Raw genomic sequence first — 21,935 nt, 5'->3', positions numbered from 1 at the left:
ATTCTAGCCAGGAATTATGGAATTGTTGGAAGGCGGTGGGAGGGATTGAACAGAATTCCTCCAGCAGTGAGCCAGAGTGGGACTGAATAAAACAATCCTACAGCTCTAGCTCAAGTCCCCATCAGCGTCCATTCCTGGTCATTAGACGGTCCTCATACACTCGTACTGACATGCACCCACACACACTCACATGCACCCACACACACACACACACACTCACATGCACACTTACACACACTGAGTCACTGCTGTGCTGAGAATGAAACCACCAACCAAATAACATCTGTTCCTGCGGTGTTGCCTTCCCATCTATAGACAGGTTAGAAGGGGGCCAAAACATTGTCCGCCGCAACAGATGGGCTACAGTCAGTAATTAGAGACCTAGAGAGCATTCTGTAAGGTAGGTTGAGCTGATAAAATTGTGTTTGATCTGTATTCGGATATCAGATGAGGAACGTATTCAGCCCTTTACTTATGTTTCACTCTGGTTATTAAACAGCACTGAGCGACGTGCTTCAATGCAGATATTTATAGGAGCTTTGTTCATTTTAAATCCAAAAAATCATTCATTCATTCATTCATTCATTCATTCATTTACTACCGCTTATCCGAACTTCTCGGGTCACGGGGAGCCTGTGCCTATCTCAGGCGTCATCGGGCATCGAGGCATGATACACCCTGGACGGAGTGCCAACCCATAGCAGGGCACACACACACTCTCATTCACTCACACACTCACACACTACAGACAATTTTCCAGAGATGCCAATCAACCTACCATGCATGTCTTTGGACCGGGGGAGGAAACCGGAGTACCCGGAGGAAACCCCCGAGGCACGGGGAGAACATGCAAACTCCACACACACAAGGTGGAGGCGGGAATCGAACCCCCAACCCTGGAGGTGTGAGGCAAACGTGCTAACCACTAAGCCACGCTGTCCCCCAAAAAGTATCAGTAGAAAAAAAAAATACAGATTACAGAACAAGCCGGCATGGACACGAACGAAATTTCATTAAGATAATGATCATGACATAAAGAATTCAAATTTCCTGTCTTGCCTTTTTGCTTAGACGAAAAGGGCAAAAAAAAAAAAAAAAAAAGAGAGTGAGAAAACATCCATCCTTTGAGTTCTTTACTTTCATTCCAGCCTCAACCCGGTACTTCAATTAACGCCGTTCTGCCTTCGTGCAAGCGTTATGTCAGCGGCTGCACAGTTCGCGGCGGTGGAGTGTTGAGTCACGGTGACACTGTGACAGGTTCAGTTGATGAGCTCAGGCTGTTTTTTTTTGGGGTTTTTTAAATGTAGTTATTTCAAAACCACAAGTGAAATCTTCATGTCCAGGGCTGCAGGGTTTAGTATGAAGCTACAGCATTTAGCTAAAGCAGATAACCGTTAGCCTTGAGGTTTAACAAGAAAGAGCTTTGTAGGGATTGGGAGATTTCTGGAGTACAAATATGAGGATGTACAGTACACATGAGACATCTTTCCTTCACAGTGGATAAAAAGAGACACAAATCTTTCAGATCAAAACAGACTGTCGTTCAATTCCCGTTAATGGATCCAATTAATAAATACATTTATGTAAAAAAAAAAACAACTGGCTGATTTTGATCAAGGTTGAAGAAAAGGAAGTCCAGCAAAATAAATAACATACACCCAAAATACACCCAGTCAAATAAACATATTCCACTCACTACGTACCTTCGTACAGCCCCTAAGGGTTAGTCATCCTACAGCAAGCGATCCTAGGGCCATTTACTAAGAGGAACCTGATGAGGTGTTGAGGAGTAAATACATTTCTTTCTTTTTTATTTCTGAAGGAAAGCTAAGGGTTTCTGTCCAAAGAACAGTTAAGGAACCCTTAGGAACTCTTTTAAAGATGACTGGTTGAGGGGGGTATGCTTGGGGGAGGCAAATTGCGTTGATGAACCTGTATAAATACTTTAATTACAACAACCATCTAGAACGGATATTCCTATAAATCAGGGGTTCCTCACCTGAAGACTGCAGCATGGTCCATTGGGGTCATCAGAGTGATTAACATGAAAAGTGATTTGTTGATGTATCGTGCTAGTTACTAAAAAATAGTAACTAGTTACAGTTACTAGTTACTTCATTCAAAAAGTAACTCAATTACGTTATTGATTACTTTCACCAAAAAGTAACGCGTTACTGTTAAAAGTAACTTTTTAGTTACTTTTTTAAAGAATGTTCTTTAATGTTCCCATTAATGCCCTTTTATGGTCTATACAAACACAAAACCAGACATCCCAAGCATCCCGGATGTTCCGAGAGTCTCCCGCGTGAGCGAGAGCGCGCATGCACGACAGAGACAAGTATTCAAGTATGTGCTCCAAAACTTGTAGCACGGTAGAGAGTGAGGGGGCCAATCCTGATTGGCCTGTTTCGGTAAGTCAACCAATCAATTGTCAGTGTGGGCGGGCTATAGCCCATGTGTTTCGGAATTACTGCCGCACATACTTAAATAAACGGAAACACGCCCGCAGCGCATCTTCTTCATGTTTACAATGGTTGGCATCCACCAATCCTACAATGCGTCGCTGCTGTAAACAGGTTAGGCTGTAGGCTACACTTCAGCCAAAATTACTTAATTTAAAAAAGTAACGGGTAACGCATCATATAGTAACGGTAATGGAGTTACTTTATTTAAACAAGTAACGCGTTAGAGTATCAGTTACTGTCAAAAGTAACGCGTTACTGCCCAACACTGGTAGTGACAGCTCAAAAATGGACTCATGGAAAAAGTTGAAGAAGTTCTGCTGTACATGTGTATGCAATAAATAAAAAGCGGAAAACATTAGTAAATATGGCCCTTTGTGTCCGGCTACATCTTGTCCTTACGCACGTGCGGTTAAGGTTGTGATGTGATTTGTTACTCCTGCTATGGAATTGTTCTGTTGTTCATAAAAAACATGCAGTGTCCCAAACATCCGAGCGACTCTCTTCCTTCCTATTATAACCCTTCAGATTCACGCTGTAATCGGTGTGTAATCAGGACGGGTTGAGACAATTGTTTCGGGCTGTTCATGGCCACTCGTTCGTTTGTGCATTAAGACATGGAGTGTTTCTGGACCAATCGGGCCTCATTGTTTGAGACAATCCGTAGGACTGCTTTGGTCATGACAGCTGCCATTCGGGGTGGAAAAACTTGATAGGGTGAACCTTGGCCCACTTTCCAAAAACGTTTTTCTCCGTAATGAAGCGGTGGCCGCCATAAGGGGCACTCTCGTGCAGGATGTACTCGGCACACTCGTCGCGGCTTCCGACTTCGTAGTAGTGATACGGCACCTTCCTGTAGCCTTCAGATCTGAGAGCAAGAACGGAAATAGAAAAGATTGTGATTGTTCTTACCTTATGTCACACATGATGTTGTAAACCTTTAAGAGCATCAAATGAGCACTAATATTTAACTCTTTTATATATATATAATATATCAAATTATGTTAAAGGTGTTAAAGATATCGTTTAAGTAAGACAGATTTCTGTTAGCCTCACAGCTCCAATGTGAAACGAAACAAATCTGAGGACGAAGGGAAAGTTTCTATGCAACTGGAACATTGTTTACTGGAATAAAGCCTCAGCATTAAACTCTCCTGTCAGAGTTCTGCTTCTCTTTCACTTTTTTTTTGGTTCACCTTGGCAAGCATGCCAGGTTGTGCAAAGTTATAAATGATTCCAATCTCACTCCCACTGCACCACCCTGAAGCACCTGTTGGATTTCAATTACCGTAAAACCATTTGGGGTCAATTGCTACGACAGCCGGGGAGATCATTTTAAAACAGATGCCTTCCTCCGGCGCTGTCTCGTAAGGAAATGGAAATGGCTCCACCGCAGACCGCCGTTCCTCCGCTTTGCAGCCGGAGATGAAATTAGCCATAAACTGAAATTGGCTGGTTGTTTTGGAGCAGGTGGAAAATACATAATAGATGGCTATTTACATATATACAGTACTAAGCACATCGCCTTTAAGGCTATTCAGACCTTGAGTAGTTCACAGAGAGCAACAAGACAACCGGACTGGGAATTACGAAGGCGCTCTAGTGCCTAACAGGATCGGCTGAAGCAAGACAGCTTGTTAAATCAGCGGTAATATGATGGTAAAATAAGATTGATTTTATATCACTAGACATAACTGGGTCAGAGACTTTGGCATTATACATACAGCATATGGCAGTAAACAGATGTAGGAGCAGGAAATATAACTCCTCCGGAATGGGCAACAGGGGAACGCGCTATGGGCTAACAGTGAAGAAAATAAACTTCCTGGATTCATGGAAAATAAATACTGACTCAGTGTTGCTTTATTATCTGCGTAAATGGTACCTTCATGCAAAGTCAAGTATCTCTAGCGAGGTACGAACTGAAAGTTCTCCGAACCCGGTCTCATTTTGGGAATAAGCCACATAACAAATGACAACTTCTTGTTTCCTTCAGGTTTTAGTCTTCAGTTCTGTTAGTCTTGTTGTTTCATGAGTTCTGAACGGGTCACAGTACTGAAAGTATACAAACCGATCATACGGGTGTGGGTGAACACACGACTATCGACTCTGGGTGAAGTTTGCCTGAAACAGAGGGGGGAATTCTTGTAGGATGCTAAAACCACCTCAGTTAGTTCTATTCAGATCAGAGGAACAGTGGACCAGAGACCAGGCCAGTCACCCTGTGGATGAGTCTCTTAGTTAGCCATGATTCTCTTTGAAATTGAACCCTAACCGTGCTCGAGGACCAATATTTCTCAATTAAGGACTTAACACTAAAAAGCAGTGGACTAGACCTGTTGTTCAGTATCTTGGGTCAGTATCTCAAACACAAGCAAACCTACAATACCTTTTTTGGACCTTAATGCTAACTTTTGGTGGAAATATCTGGAGTAAAAGCACTATGGCTCTAATAAGTAGGCAAAATATGATTGGATCTTGTTCATTAAACCAATCTGTGGTGCAGAGCTTCGTGGAATTTGTTGTGTCCTTGGCTGCATCTCATCTAAGCATGTTTGTTTACAAAACTGTTCGTTTTTCAGTGACAGGATGACCTAAAAACAGGTCGTAATGATGGACAAATTAATTTGTATGTAGGTTTAGGTGAGGGTTAAATATCATACTCACTTGCAGTAGGTGTCATTGATCATCCCATACACACGGATCTCCTTGCATATGTCCATGGCTAAGATGAGGGTGAACCATCCGGTGCTCAGGTATGACCCCGAGGTAATTCTGTCAATACAAAAAAAAAACCTCACATCATGTTCACTGAAATAAAAGTCACCAGACGAGTCGAGGCACATCATCCTAAACGAAGGAGCTCACATTGTAGATGTAGATTTCAGTCCAGGAGAGTAAAAGCAGTTCAAACATTGGCATAATATGAAATTCCTATTATTCATTCATTCATTCATTCATTCATTTTCTACCGCTTATCCGAACTTCTCGGGTCACGGGGAGCCTGTGCCTCATCGTCTCAGGCGTCATCGGGCATTGAGGCAGGATACACCCTGGACAGAGTGCCAACCCATCGCAGGGCACACACACACACACACACTTTCTCATTCACTCACACACTATGGACAATTTTCCAGAGATGCCAATCAACCTACCATGCATGTCTTTGGACCGGGGGAGGAAACCGGAGTACCTGGAGGAAACCCCCGAGGCACGGGAAGAACATGCAAACTCCACACACACAAGGTGGAGGCGGGAATCGAACCCCCAACCCTGGAGGTGTGAGGCAAACGTGCTAACCACTAAGCCACCGTGCCCCCAATTCCTATTAAATATTCACGTTGTAATAGCATTCTTCGCGTTTATTAAAAAAAAAAAAAAAAGACATATGGCATGAAATATATTCATAGTGTTTGATAACATTTTTTTGTTGCTTTTGTAAGTTTGTACCCTGCTTCAGCAACACGGCTGCATTGAATGCTTCTCAGTGAGTGAGAATGATGGAGACGGTCGCTAGCAGAACGCCCTCTCGGTTTCACAGCTCGGAAAAAAACAGCAGTTGAGAAATGAACTCTGACAGCTACAGCCATGCTCAAAGTAAATAATATGCCGGGGCTCTGTGCTTTCGCGCTGCGCTTTTCCCTGCCGAGCTCCACAACCAAAAGCACCCCAAAAGATATCATGTCGGTTCGACTGGCGCTTTCTTATTCCTCAACCTTGGGTAATATCTACTCTGCTTTGCGTCCTGGGCCTTAGCTGTCAATCATTTAGACGGAGTAGCGGTTTTCGTTGCAAGTTTCGAGAGAAGCGACGGCTCAATCCATTTCGCAATTGTTTAGTGCAGAACGGCTTTGAAGGTTTCAGCTCTCGTCGTTTCCGTCCCTCGATCCAGCACACTAAACTGCTATCTTGGCTTTGTTCTAGCAAAGTATTGTTCAGCAGCGCCCGAGGAAACACGATGCCTTTTGAACGGCCCATCCTCGAGCAAAGCGAAGCGGTTATAAAAGCGCTGATTTCGGAAAGGGGAAAGAAGGTGAAAAAAAAAGGGTCAAAGCTTTTTACCTCGCTGGATTTCTGAAGAAGTGGCTTATTATTATCTCTGCCATGCAATCATTTTAATAAGCAGAAGAACCAGGCATGACCTCTGTCAGTAAAAATTCCACGCCTCAACATGCTGTAAGGAGATCACTAACACTTTTACATCTGTACCAGTTTTTCACACTGAAAACTGAAACGATTCATCAAGAACAAGGAACAGAAACGGGGAATGTTTTGAACGGCAGAGGTTAAGGTCAGCACAACGGCCTTGATTCGTAGCATATACAATCAGACCTTCTTTGTCTGTTCTAATTATATCATATCTCCAAAAACCTCAAAATCCATATGGCTGCGATGAAAGGATACGCGCCAAGGGAGACGGAAAAGCCAAAGCAGCGTATAAACGTGACGGCAGATAAAATGATATATCTAAAAACCTTATCTCTTTTTACTCCAAATTCCTTCCTGCATGCGTTCCTTTCCTCAGAGAGTCAATCATGCGTGGCGAGCTAAATCCTCACGCCTTCGTGTTTTTTTCCGCCCTATAATATTATCTTTATCTACTCAAACTGCCATCTTATGGATTTCAGCAAGGTAGGAAATTGAGTTCCCAACATTCTTTATTACATCCGTGAACGACTTCTATACCGTAACGCCTACAGCTCGATTTGTACTCATCTGTCTCATACAAACACTCGGATATTAAGACTTTATGTTCGGTGTGATTGCTTTAGTGACTAACACTTACAATCCCACCATCCCACCTCAGTCACTTTTGCGATCACTGAACTGTGTCCTTCTCTGGATTTTAAAAAGGGCACATTTTGAACCGTGGCTATTTCAGCAGGGCAAAGCTCCGGAACAAAATAAAAAAAAGGATAATTATGTTCTTATGACCGGTTGTGAGATAGTCTATCAGGACATTTTGTTAATTAGGTTCATTTGTATTTCTGTGAATAGGTGAATATGAAAAAGGGAACGTTCACATTTCCGATTGCTTATAAAACTCTCTGATTGCGCACTAATTTGCCGAGGTCTCTCCTCACCGCTTTTATTATATTCATGCTCGCTATTTAAAATACGTGCTTTTTTTTTTCTTTTTCTACTTCATACTGCTTTTTAATTACGGAAGAAAAGTCTAGGATTCATGCTGATCTTGGAGAATAGGGGGTTACATCTCACAGGGTTACATCAGCAGGGTTACATCTTAACCCCCCACCCCCCCCACCCCCCATACCCCCCCGAGCATTCCCACACTGCCTTTATATTAATCTGTAGTTCTAGAGCAAGATACAGATCACTGAGGCCAGAAACACCTATATGACCTGTGACACATGCCGTAGTTTCGTGCGTGTTTGTGCTGAGACCTGATACTGGCCTATTTTTAGTGCTTCACTGTTTTCTGCTTCTCGAAATGTCAGCTTTCGCGCTGTTACGGTCGATATTATTACGAAACTGATGTAATAAACATCGACTGGAATCTTACAAACAAAGAATGATGGAATTTGTACTTTCTGTGTCTATCTTTCTCATCTTTTTTTTTCCTTCCCTCTCACACTAAAACAAAAGTAAGTACTCCCAGAATCATGGGAACCACAGGAAATGGGATTACAGGAAACGACTTTCGAAAATTAGCGATAAGAGATGCACGATAAGACGCAGACGTATAAACTGACACGAAGCAGATGCCCACAATCAGGCAAAAAAGGAAATGACAGAATAGATGGATGGACACAGGACAATGCATGGCTGTTATTATCTTAACATTTACACCTAAGACAAAAGGACAAAGCGCCAAAAGGTAATTTAATATTCCGGAGACTAGGATAAATATTCGAGTTTGATATGGCTGGAAAAAAATGTGCAGAAGTTGAGAATCATTTCAGGTTTTGTAATTCGCCTCACGTGACCTCAATGCCGTCTCCAGAGCGCGCCGAGTAACTGCTAAAAAATAAATAAATAAATAAAATAAAAAATTACACAAATGATGGAGCATTTTGAAATGCAATACGAGCAGGCGTTTCCTCTTTTCCGTTTTTCACCCTGATCGACTACAGGTCTTCCATCATCACAGAGCATCGGAGGAAGAATACAAAACAGCTGAATATCCCGAGGTTAATGAAGGGCCACGGCTGACGATTACCGAGCCCGGCTTTTACGAACGGCTTACTGTAATCGTTGCTAAAAATAGGCCACAAAGGAACCGACCGGAGATTAGAATGAATCTAAAGATATGTGTATAGAATGTTTTTTTCTAATGCTGAATTACAATTAAGACACTAACAATAGGCATGTCCTGATAATCACTAGCACTAGCAATCACAAGCAAAACTTGAACTAACAAAGTATTGCTGTAATGTAAAAAAATAAAAAATCAACATACTATATATAAAAAATGTAAAAAAAAACAAAAAACAAAAAACAAAGCACTGAAACTGGAGACTCCTTCCAAGGTCTGATGTTAAATTCTAATGTTAAATAAAAAATAAAGGTTAAATAACCTCCTCAAAGCAAACCTTATCAGCCAATCACAAAGCTTTTGCACTTTTGCATATCAGCTGTTATAGAAAACTTCTGACCAATCAGAATAGAGAAGCGCCAGAGTATAAAACTCATACGAACCGGTATAACGATTTGACGCCGCAGCAAATCACTTTCATAAAATCTAGGCGTATAACCCGTTATGGGAAAACGTATTAGTCCCATCACCCACATAATAAGTGGCAAGGACGGGGTTATAAACTCGTGGAGGAAAAAACGAGGAACGGGAACCAGCGAGCAAGGCTGGGGTAATAAACTTTTAAAGCCTCAATTAACAAAATGAATGACACACATAAAAAAAGACATATCACCCACCCTCTACTTACAGCACTTATCTACTCTTACTTATCCTTTATGAATAAGTAAGGTGTGGAATTACCATCTATAGCCCATCTGTTGCTTTGCACAGAGTATTTGACAAGCCCCCTTGTACTCCACCCGTCAAAGGGAAAGGAATCCCTCCTGAGCATTTGGCTGTTAGATCCGATGTACAGTAGTGATGTTTAATGGCAAATTAAACACCTCATAAAAAAAAATGGAATGGAGCGATATCAGCAAGTTTCTTTACTGCAATGATAATCATAAGAATCAACGGACATTCGTACCACTGACACCAACGGAATTAAAACTCCAAGCCCAACCCTAAGTCTAACCCTAAAACCCCAAATCTAGCTCGTAGAACAGCTCTAATCCCTCTCCAACAACACATAATTGTCTACGAATAAAGTGGCCTACTGTATATAGTGGATGTAACTGATAACAAGGCCAATGTGTGTAATTACAAGTAGGGATGTACCGATACCACTTTTTCTTTTCCGATCCGATCCCGATACGCAAACGATATCTGTGTTCTTTTCTACCTTTAAGACTAAAGAATGTATACAACTCGCTTAGTTATTAAGATTTATTTGTTTCTGGCAAAGAAATACAAAACTGCCCATATTACTGGATGAAAAATGAAAACACAAGAAAGCTTAAAAAAGTGTTAATGCAGTAGCAAACAGTAACAATCTAAACCATATATACTGCAATTATTAAATAAAATTGTTTTCTGAAGAAAAAGTAATATTTTAAAGTGAATCTTAAATTAGAACTCTTGAAACACAATGCAAAATGTATTAAAAGGTAAACTGTCTGTCGCAGGTGGTTGTGCAACATATTTACTATAAAATGTATTATATTTATTTTCATTAATGTAATTTAATATATAAGTGTTTTTTTTTAAGTTCAACCAATAGTCTATGATGTTTGCTGTTCATTAATCAACCACCACGGGCACGGGCGTCGGAAGTAAATAAAAAAGTGGGCGTGTCCTGTAACACACACATATAACGGTTCCGATGCCCATAGATTTCAGGAAGCAGGAGCGTGGTCAATGCTGTAGGTAAAACGCGGAATGGAGTTTAATTAATTAGGGCATTCCTCAAGCGGAATGGATTCGACTGGCGGCGCGCTGAAAAGTAATAAAAAAGACATATGCGCTGAATAGATACGGTAAAAGTGGGTGGGTCCAATATCATCGGTCTTAAAAAGTGGGTGGGTCCTCTCCCACCCACATATAATGGTTCCGGCGCCCATGACCACGGGTATCGGATTTGGATCGGTCACGCACCACTGATACCCGATCCACTCAAAATGCTTGGATCGGCGTTGATACCGATCCAAAATATCGGATCGGTACATCCCTAATTACAAGGTGATATAAGATAACCTAATAAACCAATAGACTGTTTATTTGATGTCCGACCATAATTATAATAACTCACACTGAATGGATGAGAGGATGAGCGAGAGAATCCATTAGGACTGAGTGGGTTTGTAGCCTCAACGTGGCCTGTTTGTTGTGCCTTCTTCTTTTCAGCTGCCCTCTAATGCTGCTCTGTGTGTGTATTTAGCCAGATTAATTCCAGACAAACAGTCAGTTGATCTAATTATGCCCTAATTACATTTGTCATGTTATATTATATGACATGCAGGTGCACTCTTCAGCACAGTGGGAAGGAAATTGGCCAGATTCAATTAAGCTGAAAGAATAGAGTCCCAAACATCACTCTCTAAAAGCAGTAAGAGTGTAACATCCTGAATGTCCTCTTACATTAAGGTCCGGATCACTTCTACAGATCTCTTATAAGGATTGGTTTGCACGGTAGTTTATTTTGTGTTCTACTCACCTAAACTAAAGTATACCAACTTTAAACCTCATCCTGTCTCGGAGTAAGAGGATAAAGTTGGAGTGAGGGGTTATGGGTAAGTGATAGGGGTTTTGTGTTCTACTCACCTAATCTAAAGTATACCAACTTTAAACCTCATCCTGTCTCGGTCCCAAAATTCACCCCCATTCCAACTTTAAACTTAATCTTGTCTCATCCTAAATCCTAACCCCCCACTCTGATTTTAAACTAAATCGTGTCTCTATCCCAAAACCTAACCCCCCACTCTAACTTTTAACAAATCGTGTCTCTGTTCTAAAGCCTAATCCCCCATTCCACCTGCAAACCTAATCCAGTCTCCCAAAGCTGAATCCCTTACTAACCATTTACATTTAGGGCATTAGGCAGATGCCCTTACCCAAAGCAACTTTCCTCATATATAAATCATAACCTCTGAACTATCACTTCCTGTAACCCCTATCACTAACCCATAACCCCTCACTCCAACTTTATCCTCTTACTCCAGTCTTAAGACTAAGCCTAAACCCCAAATTCCAACCCTAAATTCTACTTAAACCTAGGGTTGCAAAGGGGCAGAAAGTTTCCGGTAAATTTCCATGGGAACTTAATCTGGGGAATTTTTGGAGATATACCAAATTGGAAACTTTACGGGAATTTATGGAAATTTACGGGAATTTATGGGAATTTACAGGAATTTATGGAAATTATTTGAAAATATAGGGAAATGTATATAAACTACATCATATACAAACATAAACAAACATTTCATTTGGTCATAAGCAGACACGCATGCAAGGTAACACAAATTTTAAAAATGACGACTTGACCGATTTAATTGTAACTTTAATTGATTCTTTCATTGAGTAACACAAAATCATAATAAACATTATTATGCTTGTAATAAACATCATTAACTTAATAATTGTAATAAACATATTTCCCTATGATTGCTGTAAAATGAAAGCATCCCCCACAACTTGCCCTTCTAAAAAAGTCCCAATCAAAATGTAAAATGAAGCATTTTTTCTCAAGCTTATTAAGTCTCTGTGGTAGTCAAGGCCTGGAAAATGGAGGTGAATCTCCCCTTAAGTGATATATGGGGGATTTACTTTTATTTCGGGGGGGGGGGGGGGACACTCCTAATTTACTGCTTATTAAGAGTTAGTAAGGTAGTTATTAAGTTTAGGTATTGGGTACAGTTAAGAATGTAGAATAAGGTCGTGCAGAATAAGGCATTAATATGTGCTTAATAAGCACTAATAAATAGCCAATAATCTATTAATATTCATGCTAATAAACTAGTTAAATGACCCTAAAATAAAGTGTTACTGTGCATGTTATAGAAGAATGTGTGTACCTGCATTGGGTTTGGCCTCAATGGCCTTCCAGTAAGCAGTGTGCAAGTGACCGAGGAACGCAGGGCATAAAATCTTGTTGTTTTAAACACAATTATGCTGCAAGATTTTTTTTAACTACATTTAAGTTCCTTGTTATGGGCAACTCTGCATTTTTTAAAATTCCCGTTAATTCCCATATATTCCCATTAATTCCCATATATTCCTGTTAATTCCCATATATTCCAATTAATTCCCATATATTCCCGTTACTTCCCATATATTCCTGTTACTTCCCATATATTCCAGTTAATTCCCATATATTCCCATTAATTCCCATATATTCCCGTTAATTCCCATATATTCCCGGTAATTCCCATATATTCCCGTTAATTCTCATATTGTCATGATTCAGCTCGGACTTTGGCCACGTGCAGTTTTGTTTATGTTTCTCGTCACGTGTCTGCCCCACCTTCGTCTGCTCCTTCCTGTCACCACACTTGCTCCTTTTTTTGCTCATTAGTGATTTGTATTTAAGTGTGCCACGTTGCCGATGGCAGCGTGGAATCTACTGTTGTCCTGTCTTGTCTTCAGTCTGTGTTATGTTTTGTGTTCCCTTTGTTATTTAACCCTGTTTTGTTTTGCTATCCTGCGTCTGGGTCCGATTCCTGCCCCATGTCATGACAGAAGATTCCGCCGCACCAGGACCCAGCAGGATACCAGCTTGGACCGGCTGATTGTGGGAATTTTTTTGTTTGTTTTGGACTTTGGCCACGTGCAGTTTTGTTTATGTTTCTCGTCACGTGTCTGCCCCACCTTCGTCTGCTCCTTCCTGTCACCACACCTGCTCCTTATTGTGTCATTAGTGATTTGTATTTAAGTGTGCCGCGTTGCTGATGGCAGCGCGGAATCTACTGTTGTCCTGTCTTGTCTTCAGTCTGTGTTATGTTTCATGTTCCCTTTGTTATTAAACCCTGTTTTGTTTTGCTATCCTGCGTCTGGGTCCGATTCCTGCCCCGCGTCATGACACATATATTCCCAGTAATTCCCATATATTCCCGTTAATTCCCATATATTCCTGTTAATTCCCATGGAGTTTCCAGCCTTGAAAATTCCTGGACTATATATCTTTAACCATAACCTTAATCTCATTTGAACCTAAATTTTGCTAGTTCAACCCTAACTTCCACTTCAATCCTAATCCTAAAAAATAACGGTACTTAATTCTATGACATTTTATTTATTGAGCACTTATAACAAGTGACATGGATCTAGATCCACAGTGAGCAGGCCAGACGTGTGAGTAGCAAGAAAAAATGACATGAGGAAGAAATCTTGATAGGAATTAGACTTACTAGAAACGAGGAATGAAAGCAGCCTCTTCTTGGCAACACCAGACAGGGTGAAAGTATGAGTCATTACTCATCCACCAATGTATACTTTAAAGTCAAACAGCACTGAATGTTAAAAGGATCCTCAGTATGAGCATCAGAGACAATTCCGATTTAGATTAGACCGGATAGCTTTAAATCAAAATTATCCAAGTAATCTACTAAATAATGAAGGAGCATTGAGTGTTTTCAATAAGTATAATATTTAGCCTCTATAACTGAGAGCTATCCCGAGCTATATTTAGGGTGGATACCAAATTATCTATATGGAACCATCATCCTCCTTTTCACGTGAAGAACACAGAGGTGTTTATTGTGGAACGGATCAGGTGGAGCCTCGAGGTCCGAATCCGATCTTCACTTTAATCCTAATTATGAACCATAACCAAAATGTTTATTCCAAATTCTACAGCAAATCTCTGAACAACATAACCCTAACCCTAACCCTAACCCCCAACACCAACCTCAACCCTTAAGCTCCTAGACCAACCACGAGTCCCACCCAAATTCCAACCAGGCTCATAAACCCAAATCAAATCCAACTCACTTTTAATACATAACCCTAACTCTAATCCCTGATCTAACTCTGATCCTCATTCTAAATTTAACTACCATTTCTCCCTTCATCTTAAACCATTAACCACAACCACAACAGGGACACTAACTCTGACCCGGTTTCTTCACCAGGTTTCTTCACAAGGTTCCTCATGATTTATATGTAGCTCCGTTGAAACGCACAACATTACACATTTTATATCATCTGAGACTGGATAAGCTGCCAGGTTGCCAGCTCCTGATTATGTAACAAAGGATTTTACATCTTATGTACAGTCTAGAATGGTGTTACTGATCAGAGCTGAAGATAAGAAGATAAGAAGATGCTCCCACATGAACTCCTTTAATTCATATTTGTAACGTGACAACAGTTAAAGGTGGGGCTCCGATTTTTGAGAAATGCTTCAGAAAACTGAGTCGGGCCGAATAATAGACAAAAACAAAACAAACGTGTAGCCAATGAGTAAAAAGGGGCGGGGCTTCTCGATATGCGGCGGAGAGTGTTCAGTGTGCATGTGTGACATTAGCAGAAAGCGGTTTTAACATCGACATGGAGGATAAAAACAAAGAAAGAAAGAGAAGAAAGGCTTACGATAAGGCAAGAAGTAGGACGTGTTAATATAGGATCAGCTTTCCAGCGCTGGAGAGAACTGAAGGAGCAGGAAGTTGGCCACATATTCACAGGTTGGAGTTTCCCGAGTCAATAACTCCTGAGCTAAACTCTGTTACTACACAAATAACACCTCTTTTCTATCGTAGTAATGTAGAGAGGCAGCTACAACCACGTTTTGTGTAGTAACAGCATTTAGCTCAGGAGTTATTGACTCGGGAAACTCCAACCTGTGAATATGTGGCCGACTTTACTTAAGACGCCGAGGCACTTTTGTCGTTCTCGATAGGTGAGTAACGTTGGTTTTGCTTTGTTACACAGAACTAATATATGCCTTTGTCCTTTACATGATTATGCTTGTGTGTCAATTTTGCTTGTTTGTTTATCTGCAATCGTGTTGTTCTTCCCTTCAGCTATGATAAAGACACGTTTCTTTCCGTTAGTCACCCGGGTTACGTATGTATGTGTGGGCGGAGCTATCGATAGAGGGGTGGGACCCATTTGGGTTAGGGGCGTGTTTGTTTTGGTGATTTTATATGTCAACATTGGCTTTCAAAAATCGGAGACCCCACCTTTAAGCTTGAAAAAGTCTTTACAGAAAAGAAAAAAACCAAAACGTTTAGCAGAAAACGAGCTCTAGGGCAACACTTACGATATCTGTAGTGAGTTACTGCATTGTGGGGTCCGGGGGGTCAAAAGTCCTCGTGTAGCTGCATGGTAATGTGAGTGTGATTTAAGAGTGCTGTCCAATGTTATCTACACACAGTTACCCGTACTGCCCACACACACACACACTCACAGGCTTGCAGTAGAAAGCAAACAACTATATATGCTGCGTTTCTGCTAACAAAACCTCCTGTGTAAGGATCTGTTCTCGGTGACAAGAGCAGAGACACTCTGTATACACTGGGAATACTGAAATAGTGCCAGATATGAGTAAGAGCAAGCAAGAGACAGGCGAGAGAAAGGAAAGAAGGAAGGAAGGAAGGAAGGAAGAAAGAAGCTGAGAAACCAAAACAGATGAATTCACATAATCCAAGTTGGGTTAGTGGACTCATTAACATTCCTCTGAATTTCGCATAACCATGTAGAACGAAGCGAGCGCAAATCACGTGTTAACGAGGCGGCAGCTAGCAACAGCATATTGACATTTAGCGAGGTCAGTCAGTTAAAATCTTTGAAAAAATTTCTGATTAGTCGAATCGGGTCCAGTCTAAGGTCAGACACGGTCAGCATCTCAGCAATTCATCTTGCATAGAGGAAGCTAAATTACACGTCACATGACTAAACAGATATGCCAATCATTTCCCAGCCTGTGACATTGAGCATCATTTCTACAGTTTTTTTTTTTTTTGCCAAATCAACAGGAGATTCGTGACTTATTAAACCGGCGGTACGCATCTGACGACGGGGGAACGGAATATAAAAGAACCACAGGCTTACAAAAGGGTTTGAAAGGTGAGCAACAGCTGTGCAGGCAAAACGAAGCAAAAGGAAAAAATGTATGAGAGAGAAGATGGTAGTATGATTATGCTGTTTCTCAGACGTCTTCCACATCCTGCTTACATGAGCGCGAAAGCTAAAAATTCCAGAACACAAATGAGCAACCTGTGCATTTCTACAAGAAACTGTGTGATATGAGAAACGTCCTTTTAAAATATAGACTGGTTCAGAGTTGTGATTTTTTTTAATTTACCCACAAACTAAGGATGCCTTTTTTATTTAAAACCATGCAGCTAGCTTTAGGATATGAAGCTCGGCTCGAGATCAGTTGAATCTGATTACATAAAGGTCCTAAAGGAATCCAAGAGAATTTGATAACCCACAATAACTTAGTGGTTAGCACGTTCGCCTCACACCTCCAGGGTTGGGGGTTCGATTCCCACCTCTGCCTTGTGTGTGTGGAGTTTGCATGTTCTCCCCGTGCCTCGGGGGTTTCCTCCCCCGCTCCAAAGACATGCATGGTAGGTTGATTGGCATCTCTGGAAAATTGTCTGTAGTGTGTGAGTGAATGAGAGTGTGTGTGCCCTGCGATGGGTTGGCACTCCGTACAGGGTGTATCCTGCCTTGATGCCCGATGACAACTGAGATAGGCACAGGCTCCCCGTGACCCGAGGTAGTTCAGATAAGCGGTAGAGAATGAATGAATGAATGAATGTGGCATCATTTATTTTGAATACGTCCGTTCTCTTGGATTCAGTACGTAACCAACACTGACTCGCTGGAGGCATCTGAACCGAGTCAAAACCACAACAAGTGTCTGCTTCTGCTACTGCTTTCTTCCTGAGTGTTAGTTCACCGCTCCTATAGATGAGGTGCTTGTTTTGCCATAAAATTGAATCGCGTTTCAGAACAAAATGGCATACCGAACCTGGCAGCCGAGCTGGAGGAAATCTGTCCATCAGCCGCTTTGTTAGTTCCGTCATCGCACATATCCATAACACCACCACTCCCAATGAGAATATGGACGTCTGACACCAAGACTAATGGGCTGTCTCTTACACTCTGCCCCCGCAGTTCAACACTGATGGATCACATACAGCTTGCCAGACGGAAATGGATATTCTGCCGTATGCTCGATAGTCTATCTTAGTTTTGACAAGTCACTCAAAACTTTGATCAGCTAAAGCAGAAGTGGATTAAAAAAAATAAGCAAAGCAATCTAACAGGAATTCCTCAGGGATCTGGTCTTGGCTTTACGCCTCTTTATAATGTATACTATATAACCTTGATCATATAATTCACCTGTACTGTACAGTACATCTATGCTGTATAGGCAAAAGTATGTGCACCCCTGACCATCACAATCATACGTTCCAGATTGATTGATTTACTGTAATTCTAGTTGCTGTGATAATAATCTCCATTCTTATGGTCTTGGGAAGCTTTCCATCTCCATTAGATGTTGGATTGTGGCTCTGGGGGTTTGTATTCATTCAGCTACGAGATCATTAGTGAGATCAGACACAGCATTATTTCTGCACCCCAATGATGGGGTTGAGTCAGAGACAGGGTTCAGTGCAGGACACTCGAGTACTTTAACTTTAACTTTAACCTCCACAACAGGTCTTCATGGAGCTCAGGAGGTTCGTGCACAAGTGCATCGTCGTGTCAGAGCCTCAGTGAAGGGAAAGACATTCTGTACCCCCTAATAAATAATAAAGGTCCATCCGGATGTGAGCTTGCATTGGCACAGCTTTGTACTATTAGCTGCGTATCGTTTAAGAGTCTGGATTGCTTGATCTTTGCCGCTACGTGCGTTTGGTTCGAAAGTGAAACCTGTCTTGCCAAACAAACAACCACCTTGAAGAGATTTACTCCTATCCCAGTCAGCTCAGCCATTATTTCAGGTGAAACCAAAACCGTTTTCTCAGCCGATGTCTGCTCGCCGTACGTTCCCGTCACAGATGACGGCTTTAAGTCTCCTTTGCTTCTAAAATGTGATCCAAAGCCGAAGCTTTGCTACCAAATGTTCCCCAATGCACCAGGCTGCTCTATTACAACTGATTTATTGTCAATATCACACACACATCTGCTCCTGGCCATGTAGGCTCACACACACACACACACACACACACACACACACACACACACGCTTTTTCTACTGCGTGCTACATGCTGCTCAATTATTAAGTCAAATATTTTTGGTAATATATTTGCACGTGCCATTACTTTTGCCTAGTCTTATTTGTCTTAGTTTATGGATTTGTTTTGTACTGATTTCTTTCTAGCCATTAATATGGTACAACGGAATTTACCGAGGAACCACAAGGTGTAATTCTCTGTCCCGTAAAACGTGGACTGAGACTGGAGACTCTTTCCATAATCATTAAGGTCTTTGTTAAGTAACAAAATCAGATTATGTTGCATGTCCCCTGGGAAGGAGCTGTTGCTATAGAAACGAGAGTTCATGAGATGATGGAGAGACTTACAGAACTCTTTCAGCACAATGTTTCTCTGCTGTTCTGAAATGCAGAATTTAAAGAAGCTGTGCTCCATGTAGTCAAAAGGCATAATGTTTATGATGACTTAAATATTTTTGTGAAATGGGTGCACAAACTTTTGCACTCAACTGTACAGATGCTTTTGAAATCATGCTGTGTCTATACACACATTCTCTCTCTCTCTCTCTCTCTCTCTCTCTCTCTCTCTCTCTCTCTCTCTCTCACCTGTCCCGGCCCGTCTCCTTCTTGAACACCTTGTCGCAGTAGTCCATGCGCTCGTCAGTGGTGACATAGATGCGAGCTTTGGGGAAGTCGTCTGCGGCGCGTCTCAGCATGTTGTAGATGAGGCCTTTTCCGTCCGGACTCATGTTGCGCCGTGGCCCCCACACCACGTACACGGTGCCGTTAGACGCCGGGCCAAAGAAGTGCTGTGGTTTGTGCAGCAGCAGAGGCACGCTGGTGTGCGAGACCACGCGCAGGTTTGTGCGGTTACCCACATCCTTCTCATACTGTAGCGTCGGAGCGTTGTTCATCCGCCAAACGCACGCAGCTCCATCGATCTCGGTGCCCGCACCACGACCCAGAACCTGCCCTGAGCTTGACACCACGCTGCACACATCACAGCTCAGCTTCAGCGGCTACGGACAGAGAGAGAGAAAGGCAGAGATATGGAGGGACAGAGAGAGAGAGAGAGAATGTGTAAAAAGACAAAGAAAGAGAAAGAGACAGGCATGAAAGTAAGACAGGCAAAGAGCAAGTGATCAAGTCAGGGAGAGACAGGCAGAAGGAATGAGAGACGGACAGACAACATGAAAAATAGACAGATAGTGTGACAGACAGAGAGAGGGCGTAAGAGACAGAGAGACAGACAGACAGACAGACAGACAGACAGACAGACAAATGTGTAACAGGAAATTTCGACACTATGGGATCCTGAAGCGTGTAATGTTAATGTTCTACAGGTAATGATGCTGTGTTTCTGTGCTCACTGCGTGTGGAGCAAAAACAGTATTTTGAGTGAATCGTGATTAAATGTACCGACAGCTTCACCCTAGCGTAAGAAAGCCTTCGTGTGAAAGTGCACTTGTCCGAGCAGATGATGAAGCAGCGAGAGCAAAGCAGAGCGCCAACAAAAACACTGTGCCAACTGAGCCTCCGCCAGCCATCAGCCGAGTCAGAGCGCCATATCCGTCACTCCGCTCTCTCTATTTAGGCTGCTGAAGTAGGGTACAAGTGCTGATTGCTATTGGACAGGTCCCTCCCTTTAGATTAGGGCTTGTCGTTGCTGGGTGATGGAGCCGCTGAGTGTTTAGTTTTGGTGCCAAAGTATTTGAACAAGTCAAAGAGAACATTTAAAAAAAGATTTTAATAACAATCAGATTGCAGATTGCAGCTAATCCTAGAATACACTTAGCGTAAGTATAAAGCACGTCGTAAATTGTTATCTCTAATGTAATTGTGTGTTTCGTATCCGACCGCCGATCTTATTTTAGACGGAACGATAGTAAAAAAATGAAAGATTTAGTTTTCGAACCGAGCGATTGAGTGTCCTCCAGAGCGACGTTGCTTTCCAAGAGCTCTCACGTGATCCTATTGTATTTTCTCAGCCTCCTGGTGGAGGCAGACAGTCAGTCTAGAAATGCTGCTCTCTGGTGCCTGGTGCACACGACGTCTCCCAGCCCGAGCCTGAGCCCGAGTCCAATCTTCACAGCTCGCCGCGCATGATCGATCAGCCCGGCTCTGCCAAAAGCCGAATCATCTAAATCATCTACATCATCCCTGAGACTTCGATACACTCACATCTGACCTGACACTAAAACATCTCGCAGACTGGTTGGATTGGTCTCTGATGTTGTATATTATACAGGAATATATTAAGATGCAAAAACAAATTTGATTGGACGGCCTGCAGGATGACACTCGAAGGATTTTACTTATAAGCGAGAACTATTCATCAGTTACTGAAAACTTCCTGTAGATTTAACATTCAAAGTGAGATTTTCATACATTAATAAACAAAATGTAAGTATACTGTACGTCCACTTGGAAGATGGAACCTCTTGGGATTTCATATCGTTAGGCCACCTAACGTTATAACGGCCACTACATTTCCACTGAACCTCATCACACTTGTGATGTCATATAATTTATACTTGGTTAATGTCGTGTGAGCTTTAAACAAGCCTGAGAGTTTTGTCAAAGTTAACGGAAAACTCCAGTGTGAGACACATTAAAGGCAGGGTCTCCGATTTTTGAGAAATGCTTCAGAAAACTGAGTCGGGCCAAAAAAATAAACAAAAAACAAAACAAACATGTAGCCAATGAGCAGAAAGGGGCGGGGCTTGTCGATATGGGCAGAGAGAGTGTTCAGTGTGCATGTGTGACATTAGCAGAAAGTGTTTTTTACATCGACATGGAGGATAGAAACAAAGAAAGAGAAGAAAGGCTTACGATAAGGCAAGAAGTAGGACGTGTTAATATAGGATCAGCTTTCCAACGCTGGAGAGAATTGAAGGAGCAGGAAGTTGGCCACATATTCACAGGTTGGAGTTTCCCGAGTCAATAACTCCTGAGCTAAACGCTGTTACTACACAAATAACACCTCTTTTCTATCGTAGTAATGTAGAGAGGCAGCTACAACCGCGTTTTGTGTAGTAACAGCATTTAGCTCAGGAGTTATTGACTCGAGAAACTCCAACCTGTGAATATGCGCACATGCACACTTGCACACTGAACACTCTCTCCGCTCATATTGACAAGACCCGCCCCTTTCTGCTCATTGGCTACACGTTTGTCTGGATTTTTGTTTTGTTTGGTGGCCCAACGCAGTTTTCAGAAGCATTTCTCAAATATCGGAGACCCCACCTTTAAATATGTTTCTAGTGAAAT

General features: G+C 41.9%; 1 protein-coding gene across 3 annotated transcripts in view; it reads right to left on the bottom strand.

Moving 5' to 3' along the window:
• Positions 1–856: 856 nt before the first annotated feature.
• Positions 857–21,935, bottom strand: part of st6galnac3 (ST6 (alpha-N-acetyl-neuraminyl-2,3-beta-galactosyl-1,3)-N-acetylgalactosaminide alpha-2,6-sialyltransferase 3) — a 35,749-nt gene continuing 14,670 nt past the window's right edge. For all 3 annotated transcript variants that reach the window (XM_027156734.2, XM_027156735.2, XM_027156736.2), the window contains 3 exons: positions 19,272–19,684; positions 5,130–5,237; positions 857–3,330 (listed from right to left, as the gene is read on the bottom strand). In XM_027156734.2, the coding sequence (XP_027012535.1) occupies positions 3,141–3,330; positions 5,130–5,237; positions 19,272–19,684 (711 nt within the window). In that variant the 3' untranslated portion in view covers positions 857–3,140. The remainder of the gene's footprint in view (positions 3,331–5,129; positions 5,238–19,271; positions 19,685–21,935) is intronic.

Source organism: Tachysurus fulvidraco, chromosome 1 (assembly GCF_022655615.1).
Source record: "Tachysurus fulvidraco isolate hzauxx_2018 chromosome 1, HZAU_PFXX_2.0, whole genome shotgun sequence".
NCBI classification, from domain to species: Eukaryota; Metazoa; Chordata; class Actinopteri; order Siluriformes; family Bagridae; genus Tachysurus; species Tachysurus fulvidraco.
Note: the sequence above shows the minus strand (reverse complement) of the source record. Positions and strands in the feature narration are given on the sequence as shown.